At 40.8% G+C, this 19,128-nt stretch overlaps 1 protein-coding gene across 1 annotated transcript in view; it reads left to right on the plus strand.

Annotated features, from left to right (window-relative positions):
• Positions 1–19,128, plus strand: part of kcnh5a (potassium voltage-gated channel, subfamily H (eag-related), member 5a) — a 139,721-nt gene that overhangs the window by 85,126 nt on the left and 35,467 nt on the right. Inside the window, exon 8 of the mRNA XM_023973544.1 lies at positions 10,507–10,706. Within this exon, the coding sequence (XP_023829312.1) occupies positions 10,507–10,706 (200 nt within the window). The remainder of the gene's footprint in view (positions 1–10,506; positions 10,707–19,128) is intronic.

A 19,128-nucleotide genomic window follows, 5' to 3' on the forward strand; every position in this document is an offset into this window, starting at 1 on the left:
TGTGTTAAGTTATATGGTTACAATTTGATTGTTTGAAGTGTGACTTTATGATTTCTTACTAAAAAGGTATTGTTTAAAGACCCTAAAAAGTTATTGTTTACCTTTTTATATTACTAAATACAAAATGTCTATTTATTTGGCTCGCAGCCCACCACTCGGATTATATTTTGGCCCACCAAGCCCAAAATTCTTAGAACCCCTGCTCTACTCTGTACATTGCTTGTTTTTTAACATAACCTGAAATATGGCGAACATTTTAGAATTTTAGAAACCAGTTAATGGCGGAGCAATTTCAACATATTGAACCTTTTAATGTTGGGTAATGCATCTCCAGGTTGTTTGGCCATTGGTTTTGATCAACTTCCGGTAACACTTTACTTGACACCGAGAGTCATAACACGTTATGACACGGTCATAACCATGTCATAACAGTAGCATAAATTGTCATAACCTGTCATAACACTGTCATGACTCATATATTTACACCTGTTATGACATGTATTGCAGTATTTATTGGCTGGTTATGACACCTACAAGAGAGTGTCAAAACCCACATTTATTCAATTTTTTCCCTGTCAAGAAGTTTCCTTTCATTTGAAAGTTTTTTCTTAAGAACTTTGTTGTTGTTGTCAAGAATTCTTTACAGTCATGTTTTTTTTCTCCATCATATTTTTTATAACTTGTGAAAAGCATTATGACCATCCTGTGTCACTTTACTTTGACTAAGAACATGCCCTTTATGACACTGTCAAGAAGCATTTTGACCATCATAATCATATAAGCCAGATAGGTCTATCACGTACATGCCCTTATATCAGTCGTCAGTCAAAAAGAGGGTGTCTTGTCCTGCTCCTGAAATCTGCTCTTGCATTCATCCCAGCAATCAGAAACAGAGCATTGGGGTACGTGCATGTGTGACATTAATGTGTGCGCAATTACAGTGCATTTGGAAAGTATTCAGACCCCTTGACTTTTTCCACATTTTTGATTGATTCAAAAAAAAAATCTCATCAATCTCCACACAATACCCCATAATGACAAAGCAAAAACAGGTTTTTAGAAATGTTTGCTAATTTATTACAAATAAAAAACTATCACATTTACATAAGTATTCAGACCCTTTACTCAGTACTTTGTTGAAGCACCTTTGGCAGCGATTACAGCTTTGAGTCTTCTTAGGTGTGATGCTACAAGCTTGGCCCACCTGTATTTGGGGAGTTTCTTCCATTCTTCTCTGCAGATCCTCTCCAGCTCTGTCAGGTTGGATGGGGAACGTCGCTCCACAGCTATTTTCAGGTCTCTCCAGAGATGTTGATTGGGTTCAAGTCTGGGTTCTGGCTGTGCCTGTCCCGAAGCCACTCCTGCATTGTCTTGGCTGTGTACTTAGGGTCGTTGTCCTGTTGGAAGGCGAATCTTTGCCCCAGTCTGAGGTCCTGAGCGCTCTGGAGCAGGTTTTCATCAAGGATCTCTTTTAACTGTTCCGTTCATCTTTCCCTCGATGCTGCCACCACCATGCTCCATGGTAGGGATGGTGTCAGGTTTCCTCCAAACACAACGCTTGGCATTCAGGCCAAAGAGTTCAATCTTGGTTTCATCAGACCAGAGAATCTTGTTTGTCATGGTCTGAGAGTCTTTAGGCGCCTTTTGGCAAACTCCAAGCGGGCTGTCATGTGCCTTTTACTGAGGAGTGACTTCCGTCTGGCCACCCTACCATAAACGTCTGATTGGTGGAGTGCTGCAGAGATGGATGTCCTTCTGGAAGGTTCTCCCATCTCCACAGAGGCACTCTGGAGCTCTGTCAGAGTGACCATTGGGTTCACTCTGATTGCTCCCCCCGATTGCTCAGTTTGGCAGGGCGGCCAGCTCTAGAAAGAGTCTTGATGGTTCCAAACTTCTTCTATTTAAGAATGATGAAGGCCCCCGTGTCTTTGGGGACATTCAATGCTGCAGCCATTTTTTTGGTACCCTTCCCCAGATCTGTGACTCGACACAATTCTGTCTCGGCGCTCTACGGACAATTCCTTCGACCTCATGGCTTGGTTTTTGCTCTGACATGCACTGTCAACTGTGGGACCTTATATAGACAGGTGTGTGCCTTTCCATGTCCAATCAATTGAATTTACCACAGGTGGACTCCAATCAAGTTGTAGAAACATCTCAAGGATGATCACTGGAAACAGGATACACCTGAGCTCAATTTCAAGTCTCATAGCAAAGGGTCTGAATACTTATGTAAATAAGGTATTTCAGTTCGTTTTTTTATTTAAAAAATCAAAAAAACTGTTTTCGCTTTGTCATTATGGGGTCTTGTGTGTAGATTGATGAGGAAATGTTTTTATTTAATCAATTTTAGAATAAGGCTGTAACATAACAAAATATCGAACAATGGAAGGGTTCTGATTACTTTCTGAATGCACTGTACAATAATGATTTAATATGGCCAATTTCAGAACCCTATAGGCTATGGTGTAATGGAATGTTTTGTCTTATGTGGTAAGTTTTGATACTTTTATGTAGGTGTCATAACCAGCCATAAAATAACTACTGTGGTAGGTTTTGTTGCTTTTTACACTTAAAAAAAAAATGTATTTGTTATTTTTATTTTTTATCCTTTTACTCCCCAATTGTGTGATATCCAATTGATAGTTACAGTCTTGTCCTATCGCTACAACTCCCGTATGGACTCGGGAGAGGCAAAGGTCGAGAGCCATGCGTCCTTCGAAACACGACCCCGCCAAACCGCATTGCTTCTTGACATACTGCTCGCTTAACACGGAAGCCAGCCGTACCAATGTGTCGGAGGAAACACCGTACAGAAGGCGAACCGAAGTCAGTGTGCATGCGCCACAAGCCGCCAGAAGGAGTAGCTAGAGCGCGATGGGACAAGACAATCCTCTAACCCGGATGCCACTGGGCCAATTGTGCGCCGCCTCATGGGTCTCCCGGTCGTGGCCGGCTGTGACACAGCCCGGGATCGAACCCGGATCTGTGGTGACGCCTCTTAGACCGCTGTGCTTTTTACAATCTTATGTATTGGTCATAACCAGCCATGAAATAACGCAATATATGTCACAACAGGTCTAAATATATGTGTCATGACAGTGTTATGATCATATTATGACAGGTTATTACCCAATTTCCTCACCATCCCCCACTGAACTATTGACTATTTCAGGTCTATCTACACATCAATACCCACTGCAACATTTACATTTACACATTTCCATGGTTCTCTTACAACAATGGTTTCTTGGAGTTTCTAGACACAGGTCTCCGGTCTCACATAAAGAGTAGAGCCTTTTACCAAATCTATTCTTTACCCCAAATTCCCAAGGTTCATCTACATTAGAACATTAGTTTCTTGGAGTTTATAGTCACATGGTCACTCTGGTCACTCTGTCACTCTGGTCTCACAGAAAGAGTAATACTTTTGACCAAATCTAAAAGGATGCTCATTCTTTGTGAGTAAGACAGGATGCTGCAGGCTAGTCAGCACAGCCTCTATTCTCAAAGCAATCACTTGTCGTCTACTGATGGACCACTTGAGGTCTGTCCAAGGCGGATATGAGTACTTTTACTGGCGTGCCGAAGGACTCTCCACCAATGTATTAGGAGTTCCACTGCAATCCATACAAATCATCCGCCATTATAGAGCAATTGCACAATAATCTGAGACTGTGGTGCTTTAGTTTCCATTGCCTCAGGGAGCCAGTTACTGCACTGTGATGAGAGTGTGTTATTGACTTGGAATGGGACTAGAATTGAAACTACAAGAAAGCAGGATGAATGTAATTCTGCCGGTTCAGATCAGTAAGTTATATGCCAGTCCAGCCAAGAGAAGGCAATTTTAGCATGTCTTCTCAATCTGTGTGTAATGTTCACCCTGATTCACAGCATTAAAATTATACTTTAAAATTATACTTTAAAGGAGCCCTGCTTCACAAAAAAATTAAGAAAATATTAGGTACATAATAAGGAACTAGTGATACAAATTACAACAAACAAAGGCAGAAGCATGAGAACTGCAACAATACATAAATATATATATATTTTTAATTAAACACATACATGTGTCGGAGCACAGTTCCTTTACCAATACCCTAAAATGCCTAAAAGGCACAAGAGCGTCCAAACGTAGGTTATTCTGAAATTTGTTCCAAGTGTATGGCGCATAAAAACTAAAGCCTGTTTTACCTCAAATTACCTAAGCCTTAAAAAGTTAATAAATAGGGGTTGTGGCAACAAAACTAGCAAAATTTTAGTGTTATTCTTTATTAGACAAGGTTCAGACTTTTTTTGCATAGTGTCTCTAATACACACTATAGGGGCAGTGATCACTGAGATCATAAGCAAAGAACCCCCTAGGCATGTATTTATGATGGGTTATTAGTACGAATTATATCAATTAATTAAGAATTTACAAATGTAAAAAAAAATTACATTTAGAAAGGCTATCAAAAATATTTTCTTAAACAATCTAAGCTGGGGCCATCTGCACATTTAAAAGTTGGTTTCATGTTTATAGCTTAAATAGTTTAAGCGCTAGAGCGGGCAGAATAATAATAACAAAAATATGTAAGAAATCTAGAGTGGTCTTGCCTTCAGCAAGCACATTAATAACCTATCATCCCCCATGTCAGAAGCATTACAAATGTATAGCAATCCACAGAGCAGTTGTCATCAGCATTGCATTTAACCAGGCATGTCAGTTCGGAACAAATTCTTATTTACAATGACGGCCTGGCAAGATGTGAGGGTGGAAAGAGGAGGAAAGAAAGATAGGAGAAAATAAGGTGCAGAAGTGGATTGTGCCTGGCTGCCTGCAGGCCTAGATGTGATGAATGAACATAGACTCCTCAAGTTAGATAGATAAACCACCCAAAGAACAGAGTAGAGGTTATCCTCTTTCCCCAGAGTGGATAGAATCCATGATAAGCAATACTAACTGACTCATTTGGGTCATTGCAACTTCCAGCATGCAGTATTCCTACTGAGCAAATGTGCATTCCATATTAGGACATGTCTATATCTAACGGCTACTTGTTTGTACTTCACAGGGGAGTTACAGAGTGTAATGGAAAAGCTAATTGTTGTCTATTTAAAATACAGTTCCCCAAGAGGTTTATTTATGCTCAAGGCTTGCAAATGCACTACTGACTCATTTTAGCTCATGTAATTGGAGGCAGTTTGTTATTGTGTCTTCTGCTTCTTATTGCGATGGATGTGCAAATAGACAACAATGCCCAGCTATCACATTTGGTTCCTTGGAAGTTGTGGGAACGTACATTTTCGGTTTCCCATTGGTTCTGGGAATGAAGCCTTTCGTTTCCTGACAGGTAAAACTGAAGAAAAGAAAAAAATGTTCTGAGAACAGAAGTTTAAATTTAGCTTGTTCTGGGAATGTACATTTTTAGGTTGCAGGGAGGTTACTATGGTTCCCTGAATGTTTTCCTGGGAGGTTATATTAACGTTCTGAGAACCGAAATTATAGGTTATTTGAAGGTAGTTAAATAACTTTCTGAGAACATTCTCAAAATGTTGTGAGGTTTTTTAATAACTTCCTCTGAATGTTTCAATAATACTGCTAGATTAGGTTAACTGTTTTTAACTCCAAACACACGGCGTCAGTGAGATTCGACAAAATGCTCTTCTGTTCTCTATCCATGGAATCAGTCCACCGCGCCACCAGGATGGCGCTAGCATGCAATGGTGTTTTTTTCCTCTGAAAAGCTGTTCATTTTAGCCTATTCAAACAGACCCCATTTCAAAGGAAACACATGCTCATTAAGATCATGTGTGTCCAGTTAGTGGGCGTGGCCAACACACCTGAACACACTTAACAAGATAGAGGATAGAGTGAGTTTTGTTGACATTGAGAACGGAATGTATGTTTTTAAAGAACATTCTTAGAACGTTCTCTGAAATTCCCAAAGAAGAACGTTGTTTCTTAATGTAAGAACAATTTGAGAGCATAACTTTAAATAGAACGTTAGGCTGAAGTACTGAAGAACGTTAGTCTGAAGTACTGAAGAACGTTAGGCTGAAGTACTGAAGAACGTTATGCTGAAGTACTGAAGAACGTTAGGCTGAAGTACTGTAGAACGTTATGCTGAAGTACTGAAGAACGTTATGCTGAAATAGTGAAGAACGTTAGGCTGAAGTACTGAAGAACGTTATGCTGAAGTACTGAAGAACGTTATGCTGAAGTACTGAAGAACGTTAGGCTGAGTACTGAAAACGTTAGTCGACTGAAGTTAGCTGAAGAACGTTATGCTGAAGTACTGAAAAACGTTAGGTCTCTCTATCTGAAGTACGTAAGCAACATTATGGCTGAAGTACTGAAGAACTTAGGCTGAAATACTGAAGAACGTTAGCTGAAGTACTGAAAACGTTGCAAGTTAGCTGACCGAACGTTAGGCTGAAGTACTGAGACGTTATGCTGAAGTACTGAAGAACGTTTAGGCTGAAGTACCTGAAGAAGACGTTATGGCTGAAGTACTGAAGAACGTTAGGGCTGAAGTACTGAAGAACTCTATGCTGAGTTGAAGAACATAGGCTGAAATACGAAGAACGTTATGCTGAAGTACTGAAAAACGTAGGCTGAAGTACTGAAGAAACTAATACTGAAAGTATCTGAAGAACGTTATGCTGAAGTACTGAAGAACGTTATGCTGAAGTACTGAAGAACGTTAGGCTGAAGTACTGAAGAACGTTATGCTGAAATACTGAAGAACGTTAGGCTGAAGTACTGAAGAACGTTATGCTGAAGTACTGAAGAACGTTATGCTGAAGTACTGAAGAACGTTAGGCTATGAAGTACTGAAGAACGTTAGCTGAAGTCTGAACGTAGCTGAAATCTGAGAACGTTAGGCTGAAGTACTGAAGAACGTTATGCTGAAGTACTGAAGAACGTTATGCTGAAGTACTGAAGAAGTTATGCTGAAATACTGAAGAACGTTAGGCTGAAGTACTGAAGAACGTTATGCTGAAGTACTGAAGAACGTTATGTGAAACTGAAGAACGTTTGCTGAAGTACTGAAGAACGTTATGCTGAAGTACTGAAGAACGTTATGCTGAGTACTGAGAACGTTATGAGCTGAAGTACTGAAGAACGTTATGCTGAAGTACTGAAGAACGTTAGGGCTGAAGTACTGAAGAACGTTATGCTGAAGTACTGAAGAACGTTATGCTGAGTACTGAAGAACGTTAGCTGAAGTACTGAAGAACGTTTGCTGAAATACTGAAGAACGTTAGGCTGAAGTACTGAAGAACGTTAGGCTGAAGTACTGAAGAACGTTATGCTGAATACTGAAGAACGTTAGGCTGAGTACTGAAGAACGTTATGCTGAAGTACTGAAGAACGTTAGTTGAAATACTGAAGAACGTTATGCTGAAGTACTGAAGAACGTTACTGCTGAAGACTGAAGAACGTTATGCTGAAGTACTGAAGAACGTTATGCTGAAATACTGAAGAACGTTATGCTGAAGTACTGAAGAACGTTAGGCTGAAGTACTGAAGAACGTTAGCTGATACTGAAGAACGTTATGCTGAAGTACTGAAGAACGTTAGGCTGAAGTACTGAAGAACGTTAGGCTGAAGTACTGAAGAACGTTATGCGCTGAAGTACTGAAGAACGTTAGGCTGAGTACTGAAGAACGTTAGGCTGAAGTACTGAAGAACGTTATGCTGAAAGTACTGAAGAACGTTAGGCTGAAGTACTGAAGAACGTTATGCTGAAGTACTGAAAGAACTTAGGCTGAAGTACTGAAGAACGTTATGCTGAAATACTGAAGAACGTTATGCTGAAGTACTGAAGAACGTTAGCTGAAATACTGAAGAACGTTATGCTGAAGTACTGAAGAAGTTGGCTGAAGTTGTGAACGTTATGCTGAAATACTGAAGAACGTTATGCTGAATATGAAGAACGTTAGGCTGAAGTACTGAAGAACGTTATGTTGAAATACTGAAGAACGTTATGCTGAAGTACTGAAGAACGTTATGCTGAAGTACTGAAGAACGTTATGCTGAAGTCTGAGAACGTATGCTGAAATACTGAAGAACGTTATGCTGAAGTACTGAAGAACGTTATGCTGAAGTACTGAAGAACGTTATGCTGAAATACTGAAGAACGTTAGGCTGAAGTACTGAAGAAACGTTATGCTGAAATACTGAAGAACGTTAGGCTGAAGTACTGAAGAACGTTATGCTGAAATACTGAAGAACGTTAGGCTGAAGTACTGAAGAACGTTATGCTGAAATACTGAGAACGTTAGGCTGAAGTACTGTAGAACGTTATGCTGAAGTACTGAAGAACGTTATGCTGAAGTACTGAAGAACGTTATGCTGAAATACTGAAGAACGTTTAGGCTGAAGTACTGAAGAACGTTGCTGAAATACTGAAGAACGTTAGGCTGAAGTACTGAAGAACGTTTGCTGAAGTACTTGAAGAAAAAAAACGTTAGTCTTGAAGTACTGAAAACGTTGCTGAATATGAAGAAGCGTTATGGCTGAGTACTGAAGAACGTTATGCTGAAATACTGAAGCAACGTTATGCTGAAAACTGATAGGAAACGTTAGCTTGAAGTACTGAGAACGTTAGCTGAAATACTGAAGAAAGTTTATGGAACCTGAATACTGAAGAACGTTAGGCTGAAATACTGAAGAACGTTATGCTGAAATTAACTGAAGAACGTTATGCCTGAAGTACTGAAGAACGTATGAAGGAAAACGTTATGCTGAAATATAACTAGAAGAACGTTATGGACTGAAATACCTGAAGAACGTTATGTGAACTGAAGTAGCTGAAGTCTGAAGCTTATGCTGAAATACTGAAGAACGTTAGGCTGAAGTACTGAAGAAGTTGTTTGTGAAAATATACTGAAGAAGAACGATAGTTGTGACGAAATATCTGGAAGAACGATTATGCTGAATACTGAAGAACGTTAGGCATTGATGTACTGAAGTGACTAGAATAGAACGTTATGTTCGCTGAGAAAAAATATTCTAGAAGATATCGCTTAGGCTGAAGAGTAATAATAGAAGGAACGTTATGCTGGAACATAACTGAAGAACGCTTAGGAGCTGAAAGATACTAGAAGAACCCGTTAAAAGTGTATCTGCGTGACGTATCTTAGAAGTATACGTTATTGTAGCTGAAATGTACTGAAGGACGTTTAATTAGCAGAAGTACTTGAAGAAGTTATAGTGCTTTGAAGATACTAATATTGAAGAGAGAATCGTTAGGTTCCTGAAATACTTCGAAGAACGTTATGCTGAAATACTGAAGAAACGTTAAAGATTACGTAGAGTTACTGAAGAACGTTAGGCTGAAGTACTGAAATTCCCACAGAAGAACTTTGATTCTTAATATTCTCTGAACTATTTAAGAATATTCCCAATGTCAAATGAGTTGGAGAATGTTCCTAGAACATTACCAAAAATGTCATTGAAATGTAACCATGCTTGAACTTTTAGGAAACGTTCTGTTGAAGTAATAAAATACCAAGAAAAGTATGTTTCCTTCACGTTCCTTAAATGTGCTGAGAATGTTCCAAAGCCAAACAACTATCCCGCACCATTCCCAGAACGTTGTGGGAACGTTTCAGGGATCAGGGGATCATTGTAAATAAGAATTTGTTCTTAACTGACTTGCCTAGTTAAATAAAGGTTAACTAAAACAGTTTTACAGGCAGACATGAAGCAAAGCTAGTCATTTTGCCTGTGAGAGGAATACATTAAGTCGGGATTGAAACGAACCGCAATACGCAAACCACACTGCACCTGATTTTTAAAAGTAATTGAAGCTTGAGCCGTCCTCTGTTTACCTAGAATCGTATCTCCACAAATGTCAGGGAAATTGCCTGTAATAGTCAAGTGCAGTTCGATGTCAGTTGTTACAGTTTGTTTGGCTGCGTATTGATAGGCAACCCAATTCTGATATTTCTTCACTAATTGATCTTATGACCAATCTGATCAGCTTTGAAAAAGATCTGATGTGAAAATATCTAATGTGGTGGGTCAAAAGACCAATTAGTGGAGAAAAATATCTGAATTTTTGCTGTCTGTCTAAACGCAGCCTTTGAATACCAGTCTGAGCTTGTATCCCTGTATGTATTGGTTCCTTTTACATACAATTAGCCAATCAAAAGTGGAGTAGAGTTTTGATTGGGCCTAAAAACTAAAGCCTGGCCTTTAGTGGCCGATGACTTTAGGCCTGAGCTAGGCCAACTCCAGCCAACTCCAACCCTTACAGACAAATTATGATCCCAAAACCAAAGTAAATGTATTTATTTATAGGCTAGTCTTCCTCTTACAGTAACGACTGAGCTAAGTGCCATAACCCATGATTACTTAATGTGCTGACATGTTTATATATACTACAAATGGCTTCACTACCACCTATGTAAGCAGCACTCCTGTTAGCATTGGAACACTCAAGCACACACCACTCCATTCTTGCAATGCATGTCGCTAATAACCCCTCCCTCTGCCTATTTGTGTTCCAGCCTTACTGTATGCCACCATTTTTGGGAACGTCACCACCATCTTCCAGCAGATGTACACCAACACTAACCGCTACCACGAGATGCTCAACAATGTGCGTGACTTTCTCAAACTTTACCAGGTGCCAAAGGGGCTGAGCGAGAGGGTCATGGATTACATCGTCTCTACTTGGGCCATGTCCAAGGGCATTGACACAGATAGGGTAAGTGGGCAGAAACCATATTGCTCTTTCAGTCCTAGAGCTCCTGTCTCTGTTTCAGGGTCTTGTGTAGAGAGATTTAGTTTGTGACAGTACAGAATCTGAGTTTTCCACTGTGATACCAATATTGAAACTGGCACATTGGTGGCATCTTAATGGGACTCACAGCCTCATTTGTTGGTCCTTTTTTGTATTTCCTTTACAAGGAATGGGACTTAGAACTAAGTAATTGTTGGAGCAGTCTTGGAAAAAGTTATTCTGATGCATGGTTTTCCTCTGCAAATGGTTATGGTATTTCACATACTTTACCTTAAGCCTCATCGAGGGCGGTCTCCACTGTGAAAGTAATATGCAAAGACTATGGCTGAACACAGCCCATCTAATTCCTGCTCAAGGTGTAGATTTTGTAGTGGGTGAAATTAGAACAGTCTTGGGAATGTGGTTGGTCAAAAGACCAATTAGTGGAAAAAGTTTCAGAATTGTGGCTGCCTGTCTTAGCACAGACTTTGAATACCAGTTTGAGCTTGTATCCCTCTATGTACTGGTTGCTTTTACATACAAGTAAGATGGTGCCGAAGAGGATGGCTGACGTTTTACATGCTCCTAACCAACTGTGTAATTTGTTCGTTTTTTTGTGTTGTTTGTAACTTGTTTTTTTACTTATTTGGTACATAATGTTGCTGCTACTGTCTCTTATGACAGAAAATACCTTCTGGCCATCAGAACAGTGATTACTCACCACGAACAGGAAGAAGCTTTTTCCTCTAACGAGAAGGATATACTGCTTTCCCGGGAACAGGCCAAAATCCCCGTCATTTGCATGAAGAAAAGACGGAGGAAAAGGGGGCGCAGGTCGAGCTGCCTTCTGAGAATCTGTAGGCGAGTGAGTAAACTCCAACTGCCATCCGTTCTACTGGCTAACATGCAATCATTGGAAAATAAAATTGATGACTTACGATTATCCTACCATCGGGACATTAAAAACTGTAATATCTTATGTTTCACCGAGTTGTGAATGACGACACGGAAAATATAGAGCTGGCGGGATTTTCCATGCACCGGCAGAACAGAGAAGAAGCTACGTCTGGTAAGACGAGGGTTGGGGGTCTATTTGTCAATAACAGCTGGTGCGCAATGTATAATATTAAAGAAGTCTTGAGGTATTGCTCGCCTGTACCTTATGATAAGCTGTAGACCACACTATCTACCAAGAGTGTTTTAATCTATATTATTCGTAACCATCTATTTACCACCACAGACCGATGCTGGCATTAAGACCGCACTCAACCAACTCTACAAGGCTATAAGCAAACAAAAAAATGCTCATCCAGAAGCGGCGTTCCTAGTGGCCGGGGACTTTAATGCAGGCAAACTTAAATCAGTTTTACCAAATTTGTACCAGTATGTTACATGTGCAACCAGAGTAAAAAAAACTCTAGACCACCTTTACTCCACAGACAGAGATGCATACAAAGCTCTCCACCACCCTCCATTTGGCAAATCTGACCATAATTATATCCTCCTGATTCCTACTTACGTCAAAACTAAAGGAGGAAGTACCAGTGACTCGCTCAATACGGAAGTGGTCAGATGACACAGATGCTACGCTACAGGACTGTTTTGCTAGCACAGACTTGAATATGTTCCGGGATTCATCCAATGGCATTGAAGAGTATACCACCTTAGTCATCGGCTTCATCAATATGTGCATCGACGACGTCGTCCCCACAGTGACCATACGCACATATCCCAACCAGAAGCCATGGATTACAGGCAACATCAGCATCGAGCTAAAGGCTAGAGCTGCCAATTTCAAGGAGCGGGACACTAATTTGGACGCTTGTAAGAAATCCCGCTATGCCCTCAGACGAACCATCAAACAAGCAAAGTGTCAATACAGGAATAAGATTGAATCCTACTACACCGGTTCTGATGCTCCTCGGATGTGGCAGGGCTTAAACTATTACGGACTACAAAGGGAAACCCAGACGTGAGCTGCCCAGTGACGTGAGCCTACCAGATGAGCTAATTGCCTTTTATGCTCGCTTCGAAGCAAGCAACACTGAAGCATGCACAAAAGCACCAGCTGTTCTGGATGACTGTGTGATAATGCTCTCGGTAGCCGATGTAAGCAAGACTTTTAAACAGGTCAACATTCACAAAAACACAGGGCCAGATAGATTACCAGGATGTGTACTCAAAGCATGCGCGGACCAACTGGCAAGTGTCTTCACTGACATTTTCAACCTCTCCCTGACCGAGTCTGTAATACCAACATGTTTCAAGCAGACCACCATAGTCCCTGTGCCCAAGGAAGCGAAGGTAACCTGCCTAAATGATTACCACCCTGTAGCATTCACGTCGGTAGCCATGAAGTGCTTTGAAAGGCTGGTCATGGCTCACATCAACAGCATCCTCCCGGGTACCCTAGACCCACTCCAATTCACATACCACTCAAACAGATCCACAGATGACACAATCTCAATCGCACTCCACACAGCCCTTTCCCACCTGGACAAAAGGAACACCTATGTGAGAATGCTGTTCATTGACTACAGCTCAGTGTTCAACACCATAGTGCCCACAAGGCTCATCACTAAGCTAAGGACCCTGGGACTAAACACCTCCCTCTGCAACTGGATCCTGGACTTCCTGATGGGCCGCCCCCAGGTGGTAAGGGTTGGCAACAACAGGTTTGCCACGCTGATCCTCAACACTGGGGCCCCTCAGGGGTTTGTACTTAGTTCCCTCCTGTACTCCCTGTTCACCCACGACTGCATGGCCAAACACAACTCCAACACCATCGTGTTGTTGCTGACGACACAACAGTGGTAGGCCTGATCACCGACAATGATGAGACAGCCTATAGAGAGGAGGTCAGAGAACTGGCAGTGTGGTGGCATGACAACAACCTCTCCCTCAATGTGAGCAAGACAAAGGAGCTAATCGTGGACTACAGGAAAAGGCGGGCCGAACAGGCGCCCATTAACATTGATGGGGCTGTAGTGGAGCGGGTCGAGAGTTTCAAGTTCCTTGGTGTCCACATCCCCAATGAACTATCATGGTCCAAACACACAAAGACAGTTGTGAAGAGGACGACAACACCTTTTCCCCCTCAGGAGACTGAAAAGATTTGGCATGTGTCCCCAGATCATCAAAAAGTTCTACAGCTGCACCATCGAGACCATCCTGACCGGTTGCATCACCGCCTGGTATGTTAACTGCTCGGCATCTGACAGTAAGGCACTACAGAGGGTAGTGCGTACGGCCCAGTACATCACTGGGGCCAAGCTTCCTGCCATCCAGGACCTATATAATAAGCAGTGTCAGAGGAAAGTCCATAAAATTGTTAGAGACTCCAGTCACCCAAGTCATAGACTGTTTTCTCTGCTTGCGCACGGCAAGCGGTACGGCAAGCACCAAGTCTTGGACCAAAAGGCTCCTGAACAGCTTCTACCCCCAAGCCATAAGACTGTGGAACAATTAATCAAATGGCCACCGGACTATTTACATTGTTTTGTACACTGCTGCTACTCGCTGATTGTACCTACATGTACAAATTACCTCAACTTACCTGTACCCCCGTACACTGACTCTGTACTGGTTCCCCCTGTATAAAGCCTCGTTGTTGTTATTTTATTGTGTTACTTTTTATTATTTTTTACTTTAGTTTATTTGGTAAATATTTTCTTAACTCTTCTTGAACTGCACTATTGGTTAAGGGCATGTAAGTAAGCATTTCACGGTAAGGTCTACACTTGTTGTATTCGGCGCATGTGACAAATAAAGTATGATTTGACTTTATTTTGAATGATGTGGAACCAGGCTTTTCATGAAAACATAATGTTTGATTCTAGCTCCGCCCCACAGTGGAAAAATATTATTAGATACCTAAGACCATATTACATCTATTCAATCAGTCATTCTTAAAAAAAAATGTTTTACCTTTGTTTTGACAGGAAGTCATGCTTAGATCATGGTCTCTCTTACAGATGAGCCCTGTAGTTACAAAAATATACACATAATATACAACTACGAAATGCAAAACAGAAATACAAAACATGATCATAAAATAAGTTTGATGCCTTTGGATAAGTGGAGGCAGCAGTGTTCTATTTTTTATCGCTTCCACGGCCGCTTTGGCCATTTGATTTCGCTGTGCTGGCAATAGGAGCAGGAATAGGATAGCCCACTCTACTGTCTATGGTTGGTAATGCTGGTTCAGCTTTGATAAGCATGACAGGAACGCTTTTATCGTGTCTGAATGCAGGGTAAGGTCAACTCTTGGGTCATGATTATATTATTAAACATAATTATACCAGTCAGAACGTGACTGATTTCCTGATTCATCGTCTTTATTGCCACGCTGAAGGAGTGTACATTAAACCGAACAGACAGTATTGATTTAACATAAAGTGCTGTCCAGCTGATGGTCTCATTCCGCATGGAACAGCGGTTGTAGATATTGTACACTTCCATTAAGTTTACTGATTGGCGAGGGACTGTGGGGCACAGCCAATGGTCATAATGAATCAAATGGATGGGTTTATTGCGGTTTAGTTAGTTAGGGTTAAGTAGTGGTTTGGACAAACTCCCAAACCTTTAGGGAACATTCCAATCAGGTTACAACTTGGTCTACAGGTAACGTTACTGTGGGAACATCACTTTCGTGTTTTTAAAATCTCACTGGAAAAACGTTTCTTCCATGGCACACAGACATTGGATATCAGAACATTTGGAGAGAGAAAGTTGCAAGAATGTTTTTGACAGGACATCATATGAACATCAGCGACTAATGGTTATATGAACATCACTGGCTAGTGTTTGTGTGATGTCTTTTTGTCAAGTTAACAGTAAGTTCCTACAGCCTTGGAGCCTTTTTAGAAAGCTTTGGTTTGCATTACACTGTTAACATGACATACATTGTGCATGTTCAACTAAACAGTGAGCACACTTGGGCCCTCAACCTCACCTCAGATTTTAACTCACAACCACTTGGTTGACAGCAACCTGACTTATCCGCTAACTCACCAGACTTTATTTAACCTTTATTTCAACAGAGAGTCATATTGATACCCAAGTCTCTTTTACAAATGAGCCCTGAAGAATAAAAAAAAAACACATACAGTATTAATACGAAATGTAATCAACCAAACAATTTCCCCAGCCCATCAAGATATCAGAAGTAAATTACAAAAAACACGTACACTACTCTGTGAACATGTGTCCCACCAATGCCCTGAAATGACCGAAAGGTACTAGGCAGTCTAATCTCAGAGTGTCCTGAAATTCATTCCATGTATGCAGCACGTAAAACCTAAAGGCCGTTTCACCTACAGGTAACTGACAAAATAAAGTAAACACCAAAATAAAGTATTTTAATAGGGCGTTGGGACACTACTAGTGATGGGCATTCCGGCTCTTTCGGCTCAGCTTACCAAAAAGAGACGGCTCTTTTGGCTCCCAAACGGCTCTTTAAAAAATATATGTTTTGTATTTTATCAGGTCAAACAGTTTGCCATAGTTTGACTATGATTGGTGTTAAAACAATTCTAATTAAATTATTAAATGAAGTCATACTCTACCTTAACCACAATGTATTTAAAATGCATTGGTTTGTTATGAAAATGGATGCTATTAAACATTTGCATTTAAAGTCTAACTTTTTAATGTATATTAACAAAGTACATATAAATCTAACCATTCAAAACGAATACAATCTGAACAGCATAATAGAATATTACAAAGAAAAATAATAACAATTTGGAAAACTGCAGCATCCCATTTAAAACATTAAACTGGTCCCTCTTTTCTCTCTCTTCTTTATTGCCATGTTATAACCAGCAGCACACATCAATGCTGACCATATTTTGCATTTATGAGAGATTTGCATTCAGAAATGCAAGCTGCCTCACTTTCGAGGTGCTGATGCGGTTTCTTCTCTCAGTAATTATTTGTCACGTTTTCGAGAAGACCCTCGGATGTGGCCACTATGCAGAGTCTCCCTGTCATGACTTTAGTAAGCTGTGGGTAGACCGAGGCCTTGTTCTTCCACCAGCTCAGAGGATCTGCAGATCTTTCGAGGAGGGACTCCTCCAAATAGGATCAGACCGCCATTATGGAATCTGCTGAGGGATTCCTTCGTGCTGCATCCCCAGTTGCTCTCTCGTCAAACAGCATCCAAACAGCAGACGTTTGTGGCACTACTGCTGGTGCTTCTGCTCCATCTGATCCCTCTTCTTCCTGTTGCCCTGCTGCCTGAGCCAGCTGACTGCTGGGGCTGACCCTCCCTGCTGCTGAGGTTATTCTTTGAAGAGCCTCATCAATCGCTCTGGCATCACTGAAAGCTTTCTCTTCCAGAGAAATTCCATAATTTTGTGTTTTGTTGATGGTGGTGTAAAACGCTGTCTCAGGCAATGCTCCAGAATCTCCCAATAGTGTTAAATTGTGTTGAGATCTGAGACACACACACACACACACACACACATACACACACACACACACACATACACACACATACACACACACACACACACACACGTTATGCTCCTTTGAGACCCCTCTTTCAAAGTCACTGAGATCTCTTCTAGCCATGGTAGCCAAATTAATGGGCAACTTGGCATTTTTATACATGACTGTCAAAGGGACCGGATGTTGGAGCAGCCCCTTATGGTCAATAAGTAGCAGAATGCAGCAGAATCAGGTGCAAAATAGTGTCCAGTTTATTAACAGTGAAAGGTGGTTCATTTTAAACTTCTGTAGGTTATGAGCGATGTGAGGTAATATGGCAGTTTTAGCACAAGAACTTTGTAAATAAAACAATGTTAAGTTCTATGACTTGTCAGAGACGGCCAGACCACTTTTTGATACAGATCACAGAGATACAGTTGAAGTCGGAAGTTTACATACACCTTAGCCAAATACATTTAAACTCAGTTTTTTCACAATTCCTGACATTTAATCCAAGTAAAAATTCCCTGTCTTAGGTCAGTTAGGATCACCACTTTATTTTAATAATGTGAAATGTCAGAATAATAGTAGAGAGAATAAGTTTTTAGCTTCTATTTCTTTCATCACATTCCCAGTAGGTCAGAAGTTTACATACACTCAATTAGTATTTGGTAGCATTGCCTTTAAATTGTTTAACTTGGGTAAAACGTTTTGTGTAGCCTTCTACAAGTTTCCCACAATAAGTTGGTTGAATTTTGGCCCATTCCTCCTGACAGAGCTGGTGTAACTGAGTCAGGTTTGTAGGCCTCCTTGCTCGCACAAACATTTTCAGTTCTGCCCACAAATTTTCTATAGGATTGAGGTCAGGGCTTTGTGATGGCCACTCCAATATCTTGACTTTGTTGTCCTTAAGCCATTTTGCCACAACTTTGGAAGTATGCATTGTCCATTTGGAAGACCCATTTGGGACCAAGCTTTAACTTCTTGACTGATGTCTTGAGATGTTGATTCAAAAGATCCACATAATTTTCCTGCCTCATGATGCAATCTATTTTGTGAAGTGCACCAGTCCCTCCTGCAGCAAAGCACCCCCACAACATGATGCTGCCACCCCCGTGCTTCACGGTTGGGATGGTGGTTTTCCTCCAAACATAACAATGGTCATTATGGCCAAACAGTTCTATTTTTGTTTCATCAGACCAGAGGACATTTCTCCAAAAGTATGATCTTTGTCCCCATGTGCAGTTGCAAACCGTAGTCTGGCTTTTTTTTATGGCGGTTTTGAAGCAGTGGCTTCTCCTTGCTGAGCGCCTTTCAGGTTATGTCGATATAGGACTCATTTTACTGTGGATATATAGATATTTTTCTACCAGTTTCCTCCAGCATCTTCCACAGGTCCTTTGCTGTTGTTCTGGGATTGATTTGCACTTTTCGCACAAAAGTATGTTCATTTCTAGGAGACAGAATGCGTCTCCTTCCTGAGTGGTATGACGGCTGCGTGGTCCCATGGTGGTTATACTTGCGTACTATTGTTTGTACAGATGAACGTGGTACCTTCAGGCATTTGAAATTGCTCCCAAGGATGAACCAGACTTGTGGAGCTCTACAATTTTTTTTCTGAGGTCTTGGCTGATTTATTTTGATTTTCCCATGATGTTAAGCAAAGAGGCACTGAGTTTGAAGGTAGGCCTTGAAATACATTCACAGGTACACCTTAAATTGAATCAAATGATTTCATTAGCCTATCAGAAGCTTCTAAAGCCATGACATAATTTCTGGAATGTTCCAAGCTGTTTATAGGCATAGTCAACTTAGTGTGTTATGCTGGTGAATGAGGACCCAAAAGCGACGTAATAGTAACAAGGTCTTTATTCCAGTATTAAACAAATAATGATTCTCCTGGATATTATCAATGTAAATCCAAAACAGGAAACTGAAATCCTCTCGTCAATAGAGAATCTCTCTCAACAACAAA

Source organism: Salvelinus sp. IW2-2015, linkage group LG28 (genome assembly GCF_002910315.2).
Source record: "Salvelinus sp. IW2-2015 linkage group LG28, ASM291031v2, whole genome shotgun sequence".
Classification (NCBI taxonomy): domain Eukaryota; kingdom Metazoa; phylum Chordata; class Actinopteri; order Salmoniformes; family Salmonidae; genus Salvelinus; species Salvelinus sp. IW2-2015.